This window comes from Hyperolius riggenbachi, chromosome 2 (assembly GCF_040937935.1).
Source record: "Hyperolius riggenbachi isolate aHypRig1 chromosome 2, aHypRig1.pri, whole genome shotgun sequence".
Classification (NCBI taxonomy): Eukaryota; Metazoa; Chordata; class Amphibia; order Anura; family Hyperoliidae; genus Hyperolius; species Hyperolius riggenbachi.
This window is the reverse complement of record NC_090647.1, coordinates 158,123,835-158,141,808: the sequence shown is the minus strand read 5'-3', so window position 1 is coordinate 158,141,808 and position 17,974 is coordinate 158,123,835. Positions and strand designations below refer to the sequence as shown.

General features: G+C 42.8%; 1 protein-coding gene across 3 annotated transcripts in view; it reads right to left on the bottom strand.

Moving 5' to 3' along the window:
* Positions 1-17,974, bottom strand: part of ZC3H13 (zinc finger CCCH-type containing 13) — an 85,681-nt gene that overhangs the window by 19,145 nt on the left and 48,562 nt on the right. For 2 of the 3 annotated variants that reach the window (XM_068267749.1, XM_068267750.1), the window contains exons 13-16: positions 16,922-17,384; positions 11,698-11,801; positions 6,247-7,263; positions 2,545-2,589 (exon numbers count right to left, since the gene is read on the bottom strand). In XM_068267749.1, the coding sequence (XP_068123850.1) occupies positions 2,545-2,589; positions 6,247-7,263; positions 11,698-11,801; positions 16,922-17,384 (1,629 nt within the window). The remainder of the gene's footprint in view (positions 1-2,544; positions 2,590-6,246; positions 7,264-11,697; positions 11,802-16,921; positions 17,385-17,974) is intronic. The other variant, XM_068267751.1, reaches the window with a different exon arrangement.

The following is a 17,974-nucleotide window of genomic DNA, read 5'->3' as shown; positions in this document are numbered from 1 at the left end:
AGGCCTTCCGATGACGTCAGCGCGCACCAGTGAGACGCAGACTGGAGCGCAGAAGAAGCCCAGCCCGGCCTGGCCGCCGGCCTGGTCAGGACAGGCGCGCCACCGGAGACCACTGGGAGCCTGCTGAGCGGCGCTGAGGGGACCTCCTGCCTGCCACGGGCTGGAGGAAGCCCCAGGTAAGTGGATGTGGATTTTTTTTTTTTTTTTATCGTCCCTGAACCTTCCCTTTAAAGTTTATAATAAAACTTAGTAAACTATGTTGATTTAGATTTGCATTATGCAACCAGCATCCTTTAAATTTTCACTGTATAGAATTTGGAATGTCAGGCCATATCCAGCATGAGAGTAATCAACTTCTCTCCGTGGTGATAGTGTTTGAATTATTTAGATCAGTGTACATAGGTTTTTGTTATCTGTTTACATTCACATTATATTTGATTTTAACATTGGTACCCAAGCCTGTTCATACATAAGGAATTAAATATAATTTCATTGGAAACCATTTTTTAAGTGTTTAGTGTAGTGAAAAGTAACGAGGCATGAATAAAAATTTTTGGGCCTGTTCAACAGGTCAGCTTTCCAAATTCTTTGCATAGATTTGCAAACATTTTGAAGCCTTTTTAAAGGATTCCTATTGCTCTGAAGTACTTGCAGACTTTTTTTTAAGCCTTATGTATGAACTGGCCCCGAAGCTACATAAAGCTTTGACAGCCAGAATAACTATTTAAGGTGTCAAAACTTTCATGCTGAAAGCTATTAAAAATCAATGTGCAGTGAGTGTCAATGATAGATCTCTCTCTGATCAGATGTAGATCAGAGAGGGATCTATCTTTTGGGCACATCGGGAGAAAGTCTACCAGCTGGAGAAATTCTGGACAAAATAGAAGAAATTTTGGGCAAGTTGAAATATAATAGACACCAAGCTTTATGGAAATGAATTTGAAACTGAGGACAAAATAATGTGACAGTGTCATTGGACTGAAAGCATTGTAGACTAGCCCCTGCTCGTCGGGGATTAGGACCTGATCCCCTTGGGCGACATATTTGGACCCAGCTGCACACACGCTTATCCGCTTTGTAGTGGATGACGTCCTGTGTTGCTATGCAGGGGGAGCATGACTAGTGGTGCGTGTGACGTCACGTGGTGGACGGGGGAGCCCTGCGAACAATGGGATCGGCATTGCTGGAGTGTCAGTAGATCCACTAGGCGGATCGATCTCCGGTTGGGGGCTGCCGTACACACGCCCAATAATCAGCCACCTCAGGTGACTTAAGTCACAGGCGTGTGTACGGGCCTTAGACTTCTAGTCAAAAAAACTTTTTTGTTCCTCTTTTTGAATACAGTGAAAGAGGTTTGGAAACAATCATATTTTCCATGTTTTGTTTTCCCTTACTGAGGCAATTAACTTCCCATCTTGTCATGCAGATATCACTGAGCAGAGGCGAGAGGAAATTTCTCAGCAGATAGACAGTAATAAAATGCCTTGTGTCTTGAGTCTTAAAGGATACCAGAGCTGAACTCAATTGGAAAAACAGGGGGAGCAGGCATGTATGGGAAGCTGTCCTCATGCCCCCCGCTCCCTTCCATCCCCCTCCTTTGCTACCTAAATGCCTTCCCCCACCCCCCTGGCAGCCTCTTCTGGGTTGGCTTGGTTGGGCTTTAGCACTTACCTGTCTGCGCGTGCCCTAACTCACGTGCCTGCAGCCAGGAGCGCTCTGCGCACAACATAGGACGATGTAGAACGCAGGCAGCCAGGCCAGCGCACTAATGCCCGACCCTGCTGACCTGGAAGAGGCTGAACCCCCTAACCCCCCCCCCCCCCCAATTTATGTAGCAGAGTAGTGGGGCAAAGGAGCTGGTTTTTCCAACTGAGTTCAGCTCTGGTATCCTTTCGGTAAAGTGGAAAAAAAAATCTAACCTTCTACTAGGTTTTCTTTCTATCTGTAAGTAAAGAGTCCTAACTCTATAACGCAACAGCGGGCATTTCTAGTTATATCCAAAGCAAAGAAAGGAGTTTTGGCTGGAGTTGAACAATAACACTTTTAGTTTAACAGGCTTAACCAAGAAATGTGGACAGTCCTAAATTAGAGCATCCAATGCCACCAACTTCCACAAAAGCTCCCCTGCATCCCTCTTTTTCTGATGGACTGATTTGTGCAGCTATCACCTTCAGTAACGTAACCAAAGCTGTGCAGTCTGCACTAGCTTCCAAAAGCTACAGTCTCTATTTTTTATTTTCTATGGCTGGGTAGATTAACAGAATGTTATTAATGCTTTTGAAAAAAAAAGATGCAAAAACCGATGCAGCTAATTATTACAGGAAAAACACTACTGTTATTTATGACCCTTAATTTAAAAAAAAAAAAAAAACTTGCTGGATCCAAAAATTTGTTTCCTCTAAAAAAAATTTAAAATAGTTAAGACACAAATACAGATAAAGGTATAGTAAACACAGTAGATACTTGTTTTCTCTACAAAGCCTGAATGGATTTTATTATCCATGTGAAATACTCTCCCTGGTGGCCTAGTGAGGTACTACACACCTGAATGCCATGTTGAGATTTGTGGCTGCAACCCGATCATATGTCCTGTATGTGGAATGGACAAATTTACTGTTAAATCAGTCATATCAGAAAAATGATCATTAGCATTTCTAAAAAAAAAACATCCAGTGTGATGCATACCACTGCATCTTTTAAAGGGAAAATACAGTCTATTAACGCTGTAAGAATTTAAGCTTTGAACAGCACAAATTACAGAGCATGTTTTTTCAAGTACACACTGACATTTTAACAGGCAGGCTGCACACAGTCAGTCCACATAGAAAAATAGGCTAAATCCTGCATACATAAAATAAAAGCGCCTGGGAAAAAAAAGGGCGTGGGGATTGCCGCTAGTAAAATATCACTAAGGTTAGCGATACTGTACTAGTGAATTTTGATAGTGAAATATCGGTAATATTTACCGATATTTTACTATGGCTCAGACCTAACCCTACTCTCACACAGAGCCCTTCTATGGTGGTGCCTGACCCTAAGACCCCCTCCTGGTGGTGCCTAACTTTAAAGCAGACCTGAACTCAGAACTTCTTCTCTGCTCTAAAAGCTACGCAACAGCATAATAACCTTTAAACAAAAAACATTACTTTGTTACACCTGATACAAATCCTAAAATGAATCTGCACGGTTTCTACTTCCTGATTCATGGAAGCAGACATATTGTTAACCTCCTGTGCTTTCAAATGGCCTTATGTGCCATCTCTGCCATAGGCAGTCATGTGACACATAGGGCAACATAAAATTGCACCAAGGGAATGTTTTATCATTAGGAGGATGCCTATGCTTATCTGCAGCCGCAGCAGCCGCAGATTTAGCAGAAGCCTTAGTATTGGCATAAAGAACAACACAACAAGGCATGTAACTCTGCTCACAGCTATAGCACAATCAGCCCAGAAAGAGAAACCATTATCTCACCGTTTGGGCGGCCTGGTTGCTCTCAATCCTCTCAGCGTCTGACATGCTTCCAGCTGACACATCCAGCGCAGGACAAACTCTCTCTGAGCAACAGTGCTACAGGCCCGCGCAGCTTCCCCTTGAAACATACCTGGCCTGCCGCGAATGGATGAGTGGCGGCCCGGAAGCTGCAGAGAGAGTAAAGAGCCGGCACTACAAATTGTTACCTTCGGCATACCCGCCGGAAAGCACGCATCCGGACGCGGCCAAAGGTCCTAATGGCCGCAATGCGCTCCACGCTGCACATGGCCGCCGGCTTACCTCCGTCCTGCTCACTCCGCCGAAAGGCTGCCAAGGGGAACCCACGCCTTCCACTCTTGCTTTCCCTGGAAGCGGGAGAGAAAGGTAGGCAAACCCCAGGAAAGCTCCAGCTTGAGGCGCATGGCCAGACTGCCTCAGTACCACAGTCTCAGCCACCCAGAGAGATCCACCTGCAGCCCAGCACACAGGCTTCACCCAGAGGGGAGATGCCGACCTGCCTGGACGCAGGAACAAACAGCACTGAGGGTGGACTAACCATGTGACTTTTTTATAGGGGAAGTGCTGTCTGTTCCTGTTCCTGGGAGGAGCTACGTCTCACCTTTGCCCTGAAGGATTGTGGGGAAAAACAGATTACAACTTGTGATTAGACACAAATGAGAGGGAATTAGACAGGCTAAACTCTCTAAATGCATACAGGGTGCATTTCTCTATGTATTTCTTCAGTCCTGTGCAAGAGTTCAGGTCCACTTTAAGACTCCACCCCCCCTTCCTTCCCCAGTAGTGCCTAACCCTGAACCCAAGAATGGCTTGCTGGTAACTACATTGCAGCATTGCTCTGCACTCGCTATGCAATGCCGCAATGTAGTTCTCCGCAAGCTTTTTTTTCCACAAGCCTGTCCGCAACAAGTGGCTCCTCTTGCTGGTAATCGGGCACCTCCAGATGCACAAATTTACCTTCATAGCCGCATATTGCAGCTTTGCAGAAGCCGCTGTTTGTGGCAAAAAAAAAAAAAAGTTAGAATTGGGCACCCTGAGGTGCCTGCCGCCATGCACCTAAATTTCCATCTTATGCCGCTAAATGTGACTTATGGGCGCTTATGGCATGTCATTTTTTCTGCAAGGGCTTCTGCGCCGTTTTTTTCCTTCTAGGAAATCATTAAGTGCCTTTAAAATAATTTATTCTCCACCCCAAATAAAGCCATCTGTAACATTTTACATTATTAAAAGTTATTTATATCCAGCCTTGTGGAAGAGTTCCCCCCAGCTTGACTTTTTACTGATATTTAATCTTAATTTGTCATTATGCACATGGATAAGGATGATACTAAAAAAACAAAAATGGACCATTTGTATTTTATAGACCATTGCTTAACTCCCTTTGTACCAGTGATTGGTTCATATAGCTCACTGGGTCAAGAACCAAGGAATTCGGCTCCTCATCTGTGCAAGGAACATGGCAAGGCATGATTGCAGCGAAAAAGTGTGAAGATAGCGTAGTGGAATCTATGTTATATATTCAAAAATATGAAATAGATTTAACTACATGCAGTCCATAGGTGGTTAAAAACTTGTAAATTTAATGTAGAAAAAAATGAATAGCCTCAAATAACTGAAATTACAAAAAAGATGCACCCGCACCAGGAGGTGGTGCGCGGCTCATAAAAGTGCATGCCCAGTGACCTGCAACCCAGCTGGATTGCGGACTTCACAGCAGCACAGCTAAACAGAGGGATATGGATGTTTCTTTTTAAACAATACCAGTTGCCTGGCAGTCCTGCTGACCTATGTGGCCTCAGTAGTGTTTGCATCACACAGCTGAAACAAGCATGCAGCAATCCAGCCTGACTTCAGTCAGAGCACCTGCTCTGCATGCTTGTTCAGGGTCTGTGGCTAAAAATCTAGAAACACAGGATCAACAGGAGAGTCAGGCAACTGGTATTTTAAATGGAAACATCCATATCCTCCATATCCTTCTCAGTTTAGGTTCCCTTTAAGGTCAAAAGTAAGTGGACCATACAACATGACAATGAGTCTAAATATTCTAGTGAATCCAACAAAGGAATGGCCAAGTCGAAGTCTACATCTAAATCCCATTGAGATGCTGTGGGCGATTCTACATGGCTGTGCGTACAAGGAGGCCCTCAAAATTTGCACAGCTGCAAAAATTCTGCATAGAGCAATGTAAAACAAATCATCCTAGTCAATGTGAGAGAGATGTAGATAATTATATAAATAGTGATTACTTGGGGTCATTCTGCCAAAGGTGCTAAATATGCTATAAGACCCCCAACAAACCACACAGGTTGAATAAATGTGGTTGAAGTAAAGTATGTATTAAGGTATTTTAAGGCTATTAAGTATTCTGCAGGAGTACATAAAACCTTCTGCAAGCAGGGCAGCAGATAACCCATGTGAGAAAACCTCTACCATTTGCAAGTTAGATACTCCAAAATGATCAAGATACACTCGGGCGCCTTTTCCAAATATATACAGGTGTTCCAAGGGCCACTGACTGCTTGTTAGAGATCAGATATGCCTAATTACTATGGTTATGCACCATTGCAGTTTATTCCCGCTCATCCTCTCCTGATCAGCAGACAGACGACTAAGGTGTACAGGGAAAGGCCATCAAAAACTATAAAGAATTATGGTTTTGGACAACCACTGTTGCAAGTGTGGATGAGCTGTAAGGCTGTGTCCCTCAGTGAATAACTGGAAAACACTTTGCTTATGGAAAGGCATGGAACATACCTGATGAATTACTGCGACTAGGTTCTCCCCTTTTCAGCTGATCAATTCTAGATTTGCGTTCACCAGAGGGCTCAGTACTTCGGTTTCGTTCTCGATCTTTAGAGCTGCCATGCAACAGTCTCCTTTTAGCAGCCTGATCCTCTCCACCACGATGCACGGAATCAATAGATGGAGATCGCATACGGCTGGAAGTTCGACTCTGGTTACTAGATATACTACTGCTACGTTTCTGTTCAGGAAGCTTGCGAACAGGTGGCTCCTCCACAGCTGCAGGTCTGGGATCCTCTCTTTCTGCTTTGAGCTTGGTTGGCTTTTTAATGGGTTCTTCTACTGTGCTTCTATCAGGAATGAAAGTCTCTGCTCTTTCCGGGACATCTTCATCTGACCAATCACTGAATGCTGCTGGTACTGGTTCAATTACCATCTTTTCTGGTACAACCTCCGGAACCTCCTCTTTTACAACCACAGGTACTACTACAGCTGGAGCCACTATAACTGGTGGTGTCCTTGGGCCTTTCTTTTTCTTACTGTGTGGTACAGCTTCCTCGTCAGAGACCTCAGAATCACCCTTTTTTCGCTTTTTCTCTATGCTTTTCTTTTTTTGTGCCTTTTTGGGTGAAAAGACCTTTGCTTCTTCTGGGGGCGATTCAGTAGCACTTTTCTCCACTATAATATCCTCCTCTTTCTTCTTCTTTAAAGTTTTCTTGAGCATTTTCTTCTTTGTTTTGTCATCATGCAGCTTCTCTGTAAGCTCTCTTTCTTCTGGTTTAGGTGGCACTGCTTCCACTTCTTTTGTTTTCAAGTTCTCAGTGTCTACTAAGTGTTCTCTCTGTTTTTCTGATGTAGATGCCCGTTCTTTAACTTCAGGTTCTTCAAAGCGCCTTGTGGCCTCTTTTCTATCAGACTTGCGCTCATCTTCTTTCCACCGAGGCTGCCTTTCCTCTGGTACATGCGTTGGGCTGACAGCACGAGGCTCTTGGGGACGAACAACCTGACTCAGCAGCCTGTGCTTCTCATCTGTAAAAATATAATGGAGAAATTACGTAACATGCAATCAAACATACCAGCAACCTTACTGAAGTCAACCCCCCCCCCCAATTCCCTTCTGCTTGTACATAATTTCCTATCTGATCAGTCACGGATTTGAAAACTGGATAGCTCAAGCACTGCAAAAAGCCAAATTGGGTAACTCAAGCTCCGCTAGGGCAGATTTGGCATTCTGTGCTGAAATCAGCCGTATAATAAATCCACATGTAACTGTGTAAGAAGTTTTCTCGGCAAAACAATTCTTAGCAAACTGTAAAGAGCTGTAAAGTCCCAGAGGAACAAAAGCTGCTTTTTTTTGTACTAACATAGAAAGGTGTCCTCGGTTGCAAAATGTTTAAGTGAAAATTAGTATTTTTAAAAAAATTAGACAAAGACAATACATATTTTGAATGACACATATTACCCTCTGTATAAAATAAAAATCTAAAACCCCTATAGAACTGATTCACAGGTGGTGATCTTGGTAAAGTACTGTAAGCTCCGTCCCGCACAATCACACCTGCTTAGGTCGGACTATAGTGACGTGATCCACATAGCAGGGGCGGATCTAACTGAAGCCATGGTTCCCTACCAGCATTGGTCAATGAGATGCAAAGTAATTTGGCATTAATGCAGCTTTATACAAATTGTGTACACAAATGTATGCAGTTTAAAAATTGACCAATCAAATCCAACCAAGGTGGAATTTGAGTGGTCCATTTTCAAGCCGCATAATTTGCATACATTTGCATAATTCTTGGAATCATTTGCATGTCGTTGACCATCCCTACTAACTGGCCTTAAAATAAGACCTGTAACTTACACTTATCACAATGAAGCTCAGCCAATGACAAGGCACTAACATGACCATACAAGCGTTGCAATTGCGTTCTTTCTTGTTAATGTGAAATTCACAGTTTGTTGACAAATAAGCAACTCCTGTTCAGCTCTGCACATTACTGGAATTCATACCACATATTGCTACATATTCTGAGCAAAGGAGGGGAGCCCCGAGCTCAAGCTTGTTACTCCTGAAGGGACACTAATACCAGGGGTACCTGTATTGAAACAGTACAGCTACCAGGCATGAAAAATAGTGCAGTGTGTGCTTATGAGGGCCCTTTCACACCAGCTGCGTTATGTTTTTGAAAAGGCTAGCCATTCTCCAAACAAAAGCACAGTAAAGTTGCAATTGGAATCATGGGCGTGCATTCATACTGAATACATTTGCAATTTTTTAAAAGGAAATCTTAGTTCTGCTGCTATTTTCGTACATTTGGATTGAGTCCAACATAGTGGAAATCTCGAAACGCAAAGTGTTTACGTTTTGCGTTTTTTGGCGTGAAAGAGTCCTAAGTTGTTTTTGTAAACTGATAGCTAGCTGCGAACTGAAGTAGAACAGAAATAACATTAATCTGAATAAAAAAAACAAAAAACATTTGGGCTGCACTGATATACAGCATGAGTGAAATTTCAATTTAAAGTTCCCAAAGGAAAATCCTGCAAGAGCAGGTTTGACTAATACATCTCAGGAAGTTAGAACTGTCGTATTAGGCCACTGCTTTTCTCCATTCTCCAAAAACTGCTCATTAAAAAGCACTGAATAAAAAGCCTGAAGGCACAGCTGCAAATGACCTCTCTATAGATTATAGTGGCTGCCAATTGCACACACTGCTTTGCATAATGGCTCTGGCTTTGCTACACTAATTCCATGAACAGTATTTAAGGCTGTCTTTATTCAACATGGAGTACTTAAAGGGAACCTAAACGGAGAAGGTTTTATGGATTTTTCCTTTTAAAGTAATACCAGTTGCCTGACTCTCCTGCTGAACCTGTGTCACTCAAGCCTCATCTACATGGTACAGTTTTCCTTCAGATCGGATCTATTAGACGGATCTATTCGATAATTTCCAACTAGTACAATCGGATTGCGTTATATTTTACAATAGATTTTGGGTACTGAAAGCAAAATCCATCGCAAAATTGATCTAAAACAATTTGGTTGCCTACACACGATGCAATTTCTTATTAGATCTATCTAATAGATCTGTCTATCTGATGTAAAATTGTACCGTGTAGATGAGGCTTAATACTTTTAGCCACAGCCCCTCAACAAGCATGCAGATCAGGTGCTCTGACTGAAGTCAGACCGGATTAGCTGCATGCTTGTTTCAGGTGTGTGATGTGGCCACTACTACAGCCTAAGGCTGCTTTTACAGTTAGACGTTACAGGTGCACGTTAGTGCAGTCTGTAACGCAGGCCACCGCAAAGTAATGAAAAGTCAATGGGCTGTTCACAGTGCCCACGTTGCGTTACATTGTAACGCAACACGACAAGTTAAAGTGCTCCCTGCTGTACGTCATAAGCGGCTAAGCCACGTTAGACTGTTTGCACATGCTCAGTAGTGTTGGAGGAGGAGGTCTCCCCTCCTCCTCCTCAGCCAGCCACATGGCTAATTAATATTCACTACACGGTGTGACGTGCAGGGTTTACTTCCTGGAGCGGCCGCTCTGTACGGCGATTGGCTGGCGGGACCATGCGATGCCGCATGCGTCCAACAAGAGTACGCATCACGGACGCCAGAGTGAGCTGCACAACGCGGCTCAGTCTGACGTCCACATCCACATTAGGGGCACATTATGCGACCATAACGTGCCCTAAAACGCGACGTCCTGGTGGGAAAGTAGCCTTAAGGTGGGTACACATATCAGATAAAGATCTTTGGAAAATGAAAGATCACAGACTAATTTTACCCTATTCCATGTAGTATGAGAGCCATACTCTACACTGTCTATTCTATTGAGCTGAACTCCCCATCAGACAGCCTCCCTGTTGCACTCAGGAAAGAGAAGCCTCGAGGGCAGAGCCCATCTGACTGGATCCTGTTATTGCTTTCCCACACCTAGTAATCACAGCCGTCCTCTCAAAATCTCCACTCCTTTTTCTGTCTGTGATTTACAAACCTCTTGTTTGTAAATGTAAAACACGCACTGAAGATTTGTGACTGTGGTGATTAGGACTGGTTCACACTACAAGTGCTTTTGGAATCTGTGATTCAAAAATCTCCACTCCTTTTTCTGTCTGTGATTTACAAACCTCTTGTTTGTAAAAAACACGCACTGAAGATTTGTGACTGTGGTGATTAGGACTGGTTCACACTACAAGTGCTTTTGGAATCTGCGATTCAAAAAAGCACTTTGCTAATGTAATCCCCTGGGAATACTCCCTTGAGAAAAAATGCAGCCTGTAGCCTTTTTTCAGTGATTTCTCTTCTGTTAAAAGTATTGGAATACTGCAAAATCATAAACGCCTACAGAATCGCAAAGTAAAAGATTGCTACTAAACCGCTCAGTGCTTGCGATGGCGTTTGGCTATATGCAGTGTGAACCAGCCCTTAAAGTGAAACCAAGGTGAGAGGAATAGGGAGGATGCCATATTTACTTACTTTTAACAATATCAGTTGACTGGCAGTCCTGCTATTCTTTATGGTCAGTATTGTCTGAATCGCACATCTGGACCAAGCATGCAGTTAGGGCCTGTACGCAATACTGCGCTTTTAAATGTCCATGTTTTTTTACTCGCAAGGCCTTTTGAAAACTCATGAAATCGTGTAGACCTGTACACACTGGTGCAATGCGATTTTTCTATTTTCATGGAGGCTTTGCAATTTTAAAATAGCATGAGATGCAGCATAAGCGCAGCAGTGTGCACAAGCCCTTAATCTTGTCTGAAACATCTGATCTGCATGCTTGTTCAGGGTTTATGGCTAAAAGTATTAGAAGGAAGAGGATCAGCAGGTCAGCCAGGCAATGTGCGTTATTTAAAAGGAAATCAATATGTCAGCCTTCATGTTTCACACCTAAACCAGGACTAAAACTTTAAACAACCTCCCAGAATGCAACTTGTTTGTCAGTAGAGGACCACCTGTTTACTTATTTATGTATATACACACACACACACACACACACACACACACACACACACACACACACAACTAGCTCATTCACATGCCATTAGAGTAGTGAAGGTCAGAAACCACTACACAAAACAGCAGTTCACAGAATGACTGAATGATCTAATGAAAAAAAATAACCGTACGTTTCATACAAGACTATTGGATTTCCCCGTCACAGTAAAACAGGTATGTTAAACCAGTCCAACGAGGTCCGAGATCCTCACACATTTTTGGTACAGCTCAAGTAAATTGATGGGTCTGAATCAGGAAAGGTGTGGTCCATCAGGTAGAACACATTCCTTTCTTTCTCAGTCCATCCTAAACACTGGCATGGATCTGGCCCTCCAAGCCTGGAGTTCGACACGTGCACTAAAAGCTGAATGGAACCTTTTCTCTCACCAGAGTTACACTTTAAACCAACTTCAACAAAAACACTAAAAAGTTTCCATTAGCATCTACAAATTCTTACTTTTTTCATCCCCACTGTTGTAGGTGTCACTCTCGGGAGAGTGTTCTCTGCGACGCTTTGGAGACGGACGTGGGCTTGGACTGCTTTCAGTTCTATGTCGCTTTCTGTAAAAGAGTGAAGAGGTTAAAGACAATACTGGAAAAAGAGGCAGATAATCCAAAATAAAAACAGTTAATCTAAAACTGGGTTAAATGGCCAGATAAGAATTAAGGCTCAACTCATGAAAAGAAAAATTAACTTCTCATTTCCTCTCTCCAACAAACTACGTTGTCAGGTTTTCAGATATCAGAATTTAATAGAGATTTATTAAGTGAATAAAAACATAATGTCCTTTAAAAATATAACCTTATAGGATTGCATGGTCTATTATAGATATTAGAAAGTGTATCCTGATTTATATTATATATGCATGCATGCTTGATTTATAATATGGATTGTAAGAAATAGATTTCTTTATACTGTTTTATATCAAATGGAATTCTGACTCAAAAAGAAAAGCAGAGTTTCTTTGCCTCTAAATTTAGACTGCTGACAAAATGCTGATCAAGATATACGTGACTATTCTTAAAGCGGAATATAACCCTGCATTTCAACTTTGCTCTAAAACATTATTTACAGTATATTATATGCAACCAGCATTTTTTTTTTTTTACTAGACCAGCATTGGAAGGGTTACACAGAGCTTTCAAGTTCCTGGAGATTTCTGCAGACGCATCCGAAGCTGAAATAGATACATTTTGTTTACATAAATGTATCTAAGTGTTGAATGTTACACCCTTTGGCTGTCCTCCAGCTCAGTCAGAGAGATGAGTCACATTCAACACTTAGATACATTTATGTAAACAAAATGTATCTATTTCAGCTTCGGATGAGTCTGCAGAAATCTCCAGGAACTTTAAAGAGACTCTGTAACATAAAAAAGATCCCCTGGGGGGTACTCACCTCGGGTGGGGGAAGCCTCCGGATCCTAATGAGGCTTCCCACGCCGTCCTCTGTCCCGCGGGGGTCTCGCTGCAGCCCTCTGAACAGCCGGCGACAGGCCCGACTGTAATTTCAATATTTACCTTTGCTGGCTCCAGCGGGGGCGCTGTGGCTGCTTTCCTCTCCGAACTACACGGAAATACCCGATCTCAGTCGGGTCCGCTCTACTGCGCAGGCGCCGGAAACTTGCGCCTGCGCAGTAGAGCAGATCCGACAGCGATCGGGTATTTCCGTGTAGTTCGGAGCCGGCAGCCGTCAGAGCGCCTGCGCAGGAGCCAGGAAGGTAAATATTACGTCACGGCTGTAAGGAGGGCTGCAGCGAGACCCCCGTGGGACAGAGGACAGCGTGGGAAGCCTCATTAGGATCCGGAGGCTTCCCCCACCCGAGGTGAGTACCCCCAGGGGATTTTTTGAGGTTACAGATCCTCTTGAAAGCCCTGTGTAACCCTTCCAATGCTGGTCTAGTAAAAAAAAAATGCTGGTTGCATATAATATGCTGTAAATAATGTTTTAGAGCAAAGTTGAAATGCAGGGTTATATTCCGCTTTAATCTTTAGGTAAATCTTAAAAGTTTACTTTGTCTTGGAAAATATTGAAGCCAAGTGTCCATGTTTACAGTCCAAAGGGCAGCAGGCTGTATAGTGACAGCTTGAAATAAGAAGGTGAGCTGATATAGAATATAGAATAGAAATTAAGAAGAAACATTATGTTTGTATTTTATATAGTTAAGTGGATAGTATATAGGAATATATGCTTAAATATCATATATCAGCTTATGCTCAATTCCAACCGTTTTCCCCAGAGACGGTCAGAGCTACAATGTGTTTTAACTTTAATGTGTAACTCTGTGACGAGACACTTAAGAACCATATTTACTAGAATAACATTTTAGGTCATAAATGGTTGTTCTCAAGCAGAGCCATAACTTACTGTTGACCAGCTGAATTGGCCCAAAGAGCTAGTCTTGATTAGTTTTGTGTGTTAAGGAATTAAAAGAAAGGAACCTTTAACCTCCCTGGCGGTAAGCCCGACACAGTGTCGGGCTAGCCGGCGCAGGGGAACGCATGGCCCCGGGAGGATTTTTTAAAAAAATAAAAATGGTTTTCTCTGGTTGAGCTAGCACTTGGCTAGCTAACCATGTTCCCCAAGTCGCTTCGGTCCCCTCTGATCGTCGCTGATCACCTCCGGTATACATAACCCCCCCAGGGATCCCGCGATGGCGCAGCTTCCCAATCAACACACGGCTTCGCTATGGGGAGGATCGGAACTGCGCATGACGTCATGTCCGATCCTCGCCATAGCGATGAGTGAAGCCAATTGGGAAGCTGCGGCTCTCGTGGGATCGCGGACAGGTGAGTGTTGCCGGCGGCGATTGGGGGGGGGGGGGAGGGTCAGACCGGTGCCGGGGGACTTGGGGGCCACAGTTAGCTAGCCTAGTGTGAACATTAAAAAAATACTTTAAATGAAAAAAATCCCTCCCGCGGACGCAGCCACCGCATCTGCGTACCGCCAGGGAGGTTAATTAAGTGTCAACACAGTGTTGAACATGGTATTAACAGGTCAATAGGTTATTCTTTTATTTTTTGAATATAATATATAAATGAGTGCATTGAACACTTGACACACTCATTTCAAAAAGACACTCTCTAAAAGAAACACTCTCCTCTAAAGACACACACACTCAACCTCATGAAAGAAGGAACATACTTTCAGACAGACAGACGGAAAAGACTCTCAGGCCCTACTAGCCTTGAGGCCACTCCCAGATCGGGTTAACAGTGCAGGCCTGGCAAGATTCCTTACTCTATTTTATTGGTAACTATACATTTTTAATTATACCAAAGCCAACTAAGTTAGGGGCTTGGATTTTTAATGATTCTATACCTAGTATAGAATACCCTGAACATGTGACCTTCCTGGAATTGCAACTAGGAATATCCGTGTTTAATTTGGGTTCATTTGTCTCTACATTTTTTATTAACGTATGTTTTTCCTCCAAGTTTATAACTTTTCAGAGAGATAAAATATTGGTTGACATATAAAGGTTTCATTTACAGATCAGGTCATAATTGCATAATTTCATATGATTTAAAATCAGATTCTTTTCATAAAATAAGTGTTTACAGATCAGTAAACTTTAAACTTATTTTATATATTGAGGTTTTTAGACCAGCTAGATCTGCTGTCATATTTTTCCCTTGTTAGATTGTGCATTACAATCAAGCCTTGCTGCTCAAGACTACCTGTGTCTCCTGGCCTGTGGCGTAGAGCTGGCAAGCAACGTGTGAGCGGTGCAATGATCGGGGATTCTTTCTGTGTGGCAATCACTGTGCCCCATACCTATGACACCATCTAGTGGCTTCTTGAGACACAGCTGTATGATCCTGGGACACATCTGGCTATGGGGATTGAGGCTGACTTGTACTGGGGGAACATCTGGCTACTGTGGAGAGGACTATATTGGGGAGGGGGCTTATACGCGAGTCAATCGTTTTTTCCTGGTATCTGAGGGAAAAAGTGAGTATCTCGGCTTATACGCGGGTCGGCTTATATGCGAGCATATACGGTATTTTAAAAGTAAAGCGTTGTCCTGACTTTTCACTCTTTTTACCAGTAGCTCGCTATAAGAACTTAAGGTTGGGTGTTTTAATAGAATAGGACTCCTCCCATTATTTTTTTTTGTAGGAGGCCTTAGTTTTTAATTTTATACATACGGTTATAGTTTATATAAACGTATCATATAAACGCCTGACAACATATCCCATCACTAATCATGAGTGCAGAAAATTTGCCGTAAATACCGTACTTTTATTCTCCCATGGTTATGACAGCAAAACCCTCCCCCCACGTACTGTGTGGCAGACTAATGATGCAGCGGCTTGTTGAAGATTATGGTAAAGAAGGTTCTAGCCCTCCCCCCCCAAACTATATTCACTATTAATTTACACTAGATATATAGCAAACACAAATGCAAGGCACACAGCCACAGAATCATAACAGAGAGATTGGAAATATGCAGACCACAAATGAGAAAACAGATAAGCAGGTCCTTGCCCTCACTCATATCTTAATGAGCAATCTGGCGCATTTTGACACAGGTTCTTTCAGGTAGTAATACACTACACCACTAAATCAATTTGACTAAGAAAATTTTTTATTTTTTTGATTGAAGTAACAATCAGAAATGGTTGTAGGCGGGATAGCCATGGCATTCTAAGGCTTAATGGTTTGTTACTTTCAGAAATTACATGATGAGCAAATTAAGTATGCAACAATAACTAGGACCTGGCTATGTACAGTACTATGCACATCAAAAACTGATAAGCTGACAAACAAGAAATTGCATAGCAATGTCAGTCTGTCCATTTTTGGGTCACTTATTAAATAGGGTAGTGCAGAAAAGAGACAAGAAATTGTTTGTGTTTTCATCCCCTCCTACACTCTGCAATAGCAACCAGCTGCCTATATACACAATACGTCTAATATTTTTGGCCTTCATATTGCCGACTTAGAAGTTTAGATATCTGGGAGTAGGGCTTATCACAAATCTTAACCAATAGGGGCTTGATTCACTAAAGCGTGCAAAGTGTTAGCACGCCAGTGAAAAGCCACTTTGCATGTGCTAACATGCTTTGCATGTGCTAACTAAGGTGCTAAGGAGTTTGCAGTTTACCTGACTCATTTGGTACACACAAAATTTGGTACACAAAAAGGAAGATGCAGGGCATGCTGTGTTGTCATTTTTTGCTTCTTTACTTCCCCTCAGACTTAACTAATGCAGCCTGATTGGCTGAAGCCTCTTTCCCTCTTGTTTTCCCCTCCCACACCTCTGTTCCACTCCGATTGGCCAATATTTCTCGTGCTGAGACAATGCACTTTCTATAGTGAAGAGCGGTCTATGCATACACAATCAGGCAGAGGAGAGCAATGGAGAAAATGACATCAGGATTGGCTTCAAAATAGCCACAGAAATGTTAAGAATAATTTTCTCTTTTTTTTACTGTAGAAAAATCACTAAAATCAAAACGTGGACAGTGCAATACATATGCTATGTAAGGTGTGGGTGTTTTCTTAGATAGTATGGCTAACAGGTCCTCTAACGGAATATAAAGCATGAGCGACTTAAATAAGCAACAATTTCACACTTTTCTATTTATACAAGTAAGATTATTTAAATATGTCCATATCTGAATATTAATACTGAATAACGTATTGTCAGGGAAATTGTTATTGAAACACTTACTTAGACTTCTTGTCCTCATGTACATCTTTTTGACTTTTTTCTTCCCGTACGTCCTCCCTTTTCTCCCTGCGATCATCTCTTGCTTTGTCTTTGTCCTCCCATTCTCTTGGACGCTCTCGTTCTCTGCCCCTTTCCCGTTCTCTTTCCCGCTCTCTCTCACGCTCCCGTTCACGCTCCCTTTCTCGCTCTCGTTCCCTCTCACGCTCTCGTTCCCTCTCACGCTCTTCTCGTTCCCTTTCCCGTTCTCTCTCTTTTTCTCTTTCACGCTCCCGAGCCCTCTCCCGCTCAGTCTCGCGCTCCTTTTCCCTCTCTCTTTCCCTCTGCTCTCTCTCACGATCTCTGTCCCTTTCCCGATCTCTAGTCCTTTCATCCCTTCTATCATCCGCTCTGCGCTCTTCTCTTCTTTCTTCACGCTCATCATCATTCCTTCCTCTGTGAGGGGCAGGAGATGTAGGTCTTTGATCTGTGAGCAAGAAAACAATTGAAAATATTTAACATTTGTTAACGTGTGTGCATGAGTACTACATCAACAAATAAATGGTCAGGAAACACATCACCATTTCCCTCAAGCTCTAAGAGTACAAGAAAAAATTTCTCTTAGTCAAAAAATTGAGAGGACCTAGCACTTGCAGTGTTCTCCCCAGAAATATTTTCCAGCTGGGTGGCATGAAAAAGTAGCCGGGTGGGGAAGTAAGGTCCCGCTGGGTGAAAAAGTAAGGAAACGCTGAACGGAGAGAAAGGGTCACACTGGGTGGGGTGGGAGTGGATCACGCTAGGTGGGTAGAAGTCAGCATAATGTTGGGTGCTGGTTGGGGGGGGGGGGGGTAGTGAGATAACTTGATCAAGAAACAAAAATCGCATTGCAAACAATCCCAAAATGCTGTATACAGTTCATTTGTGATTTACATACATCACATTTATAGTGTGAATGCTTCCTGAGAGAAACATTGTCATAGCGCTTCTCTGTTCACTGGCATTCAGCAAAGCTCTGTAAATTCCTGGAAAAGTATCTTAGTGTGAATGGGACCTTAGTGCCATAGACCCATCATTACA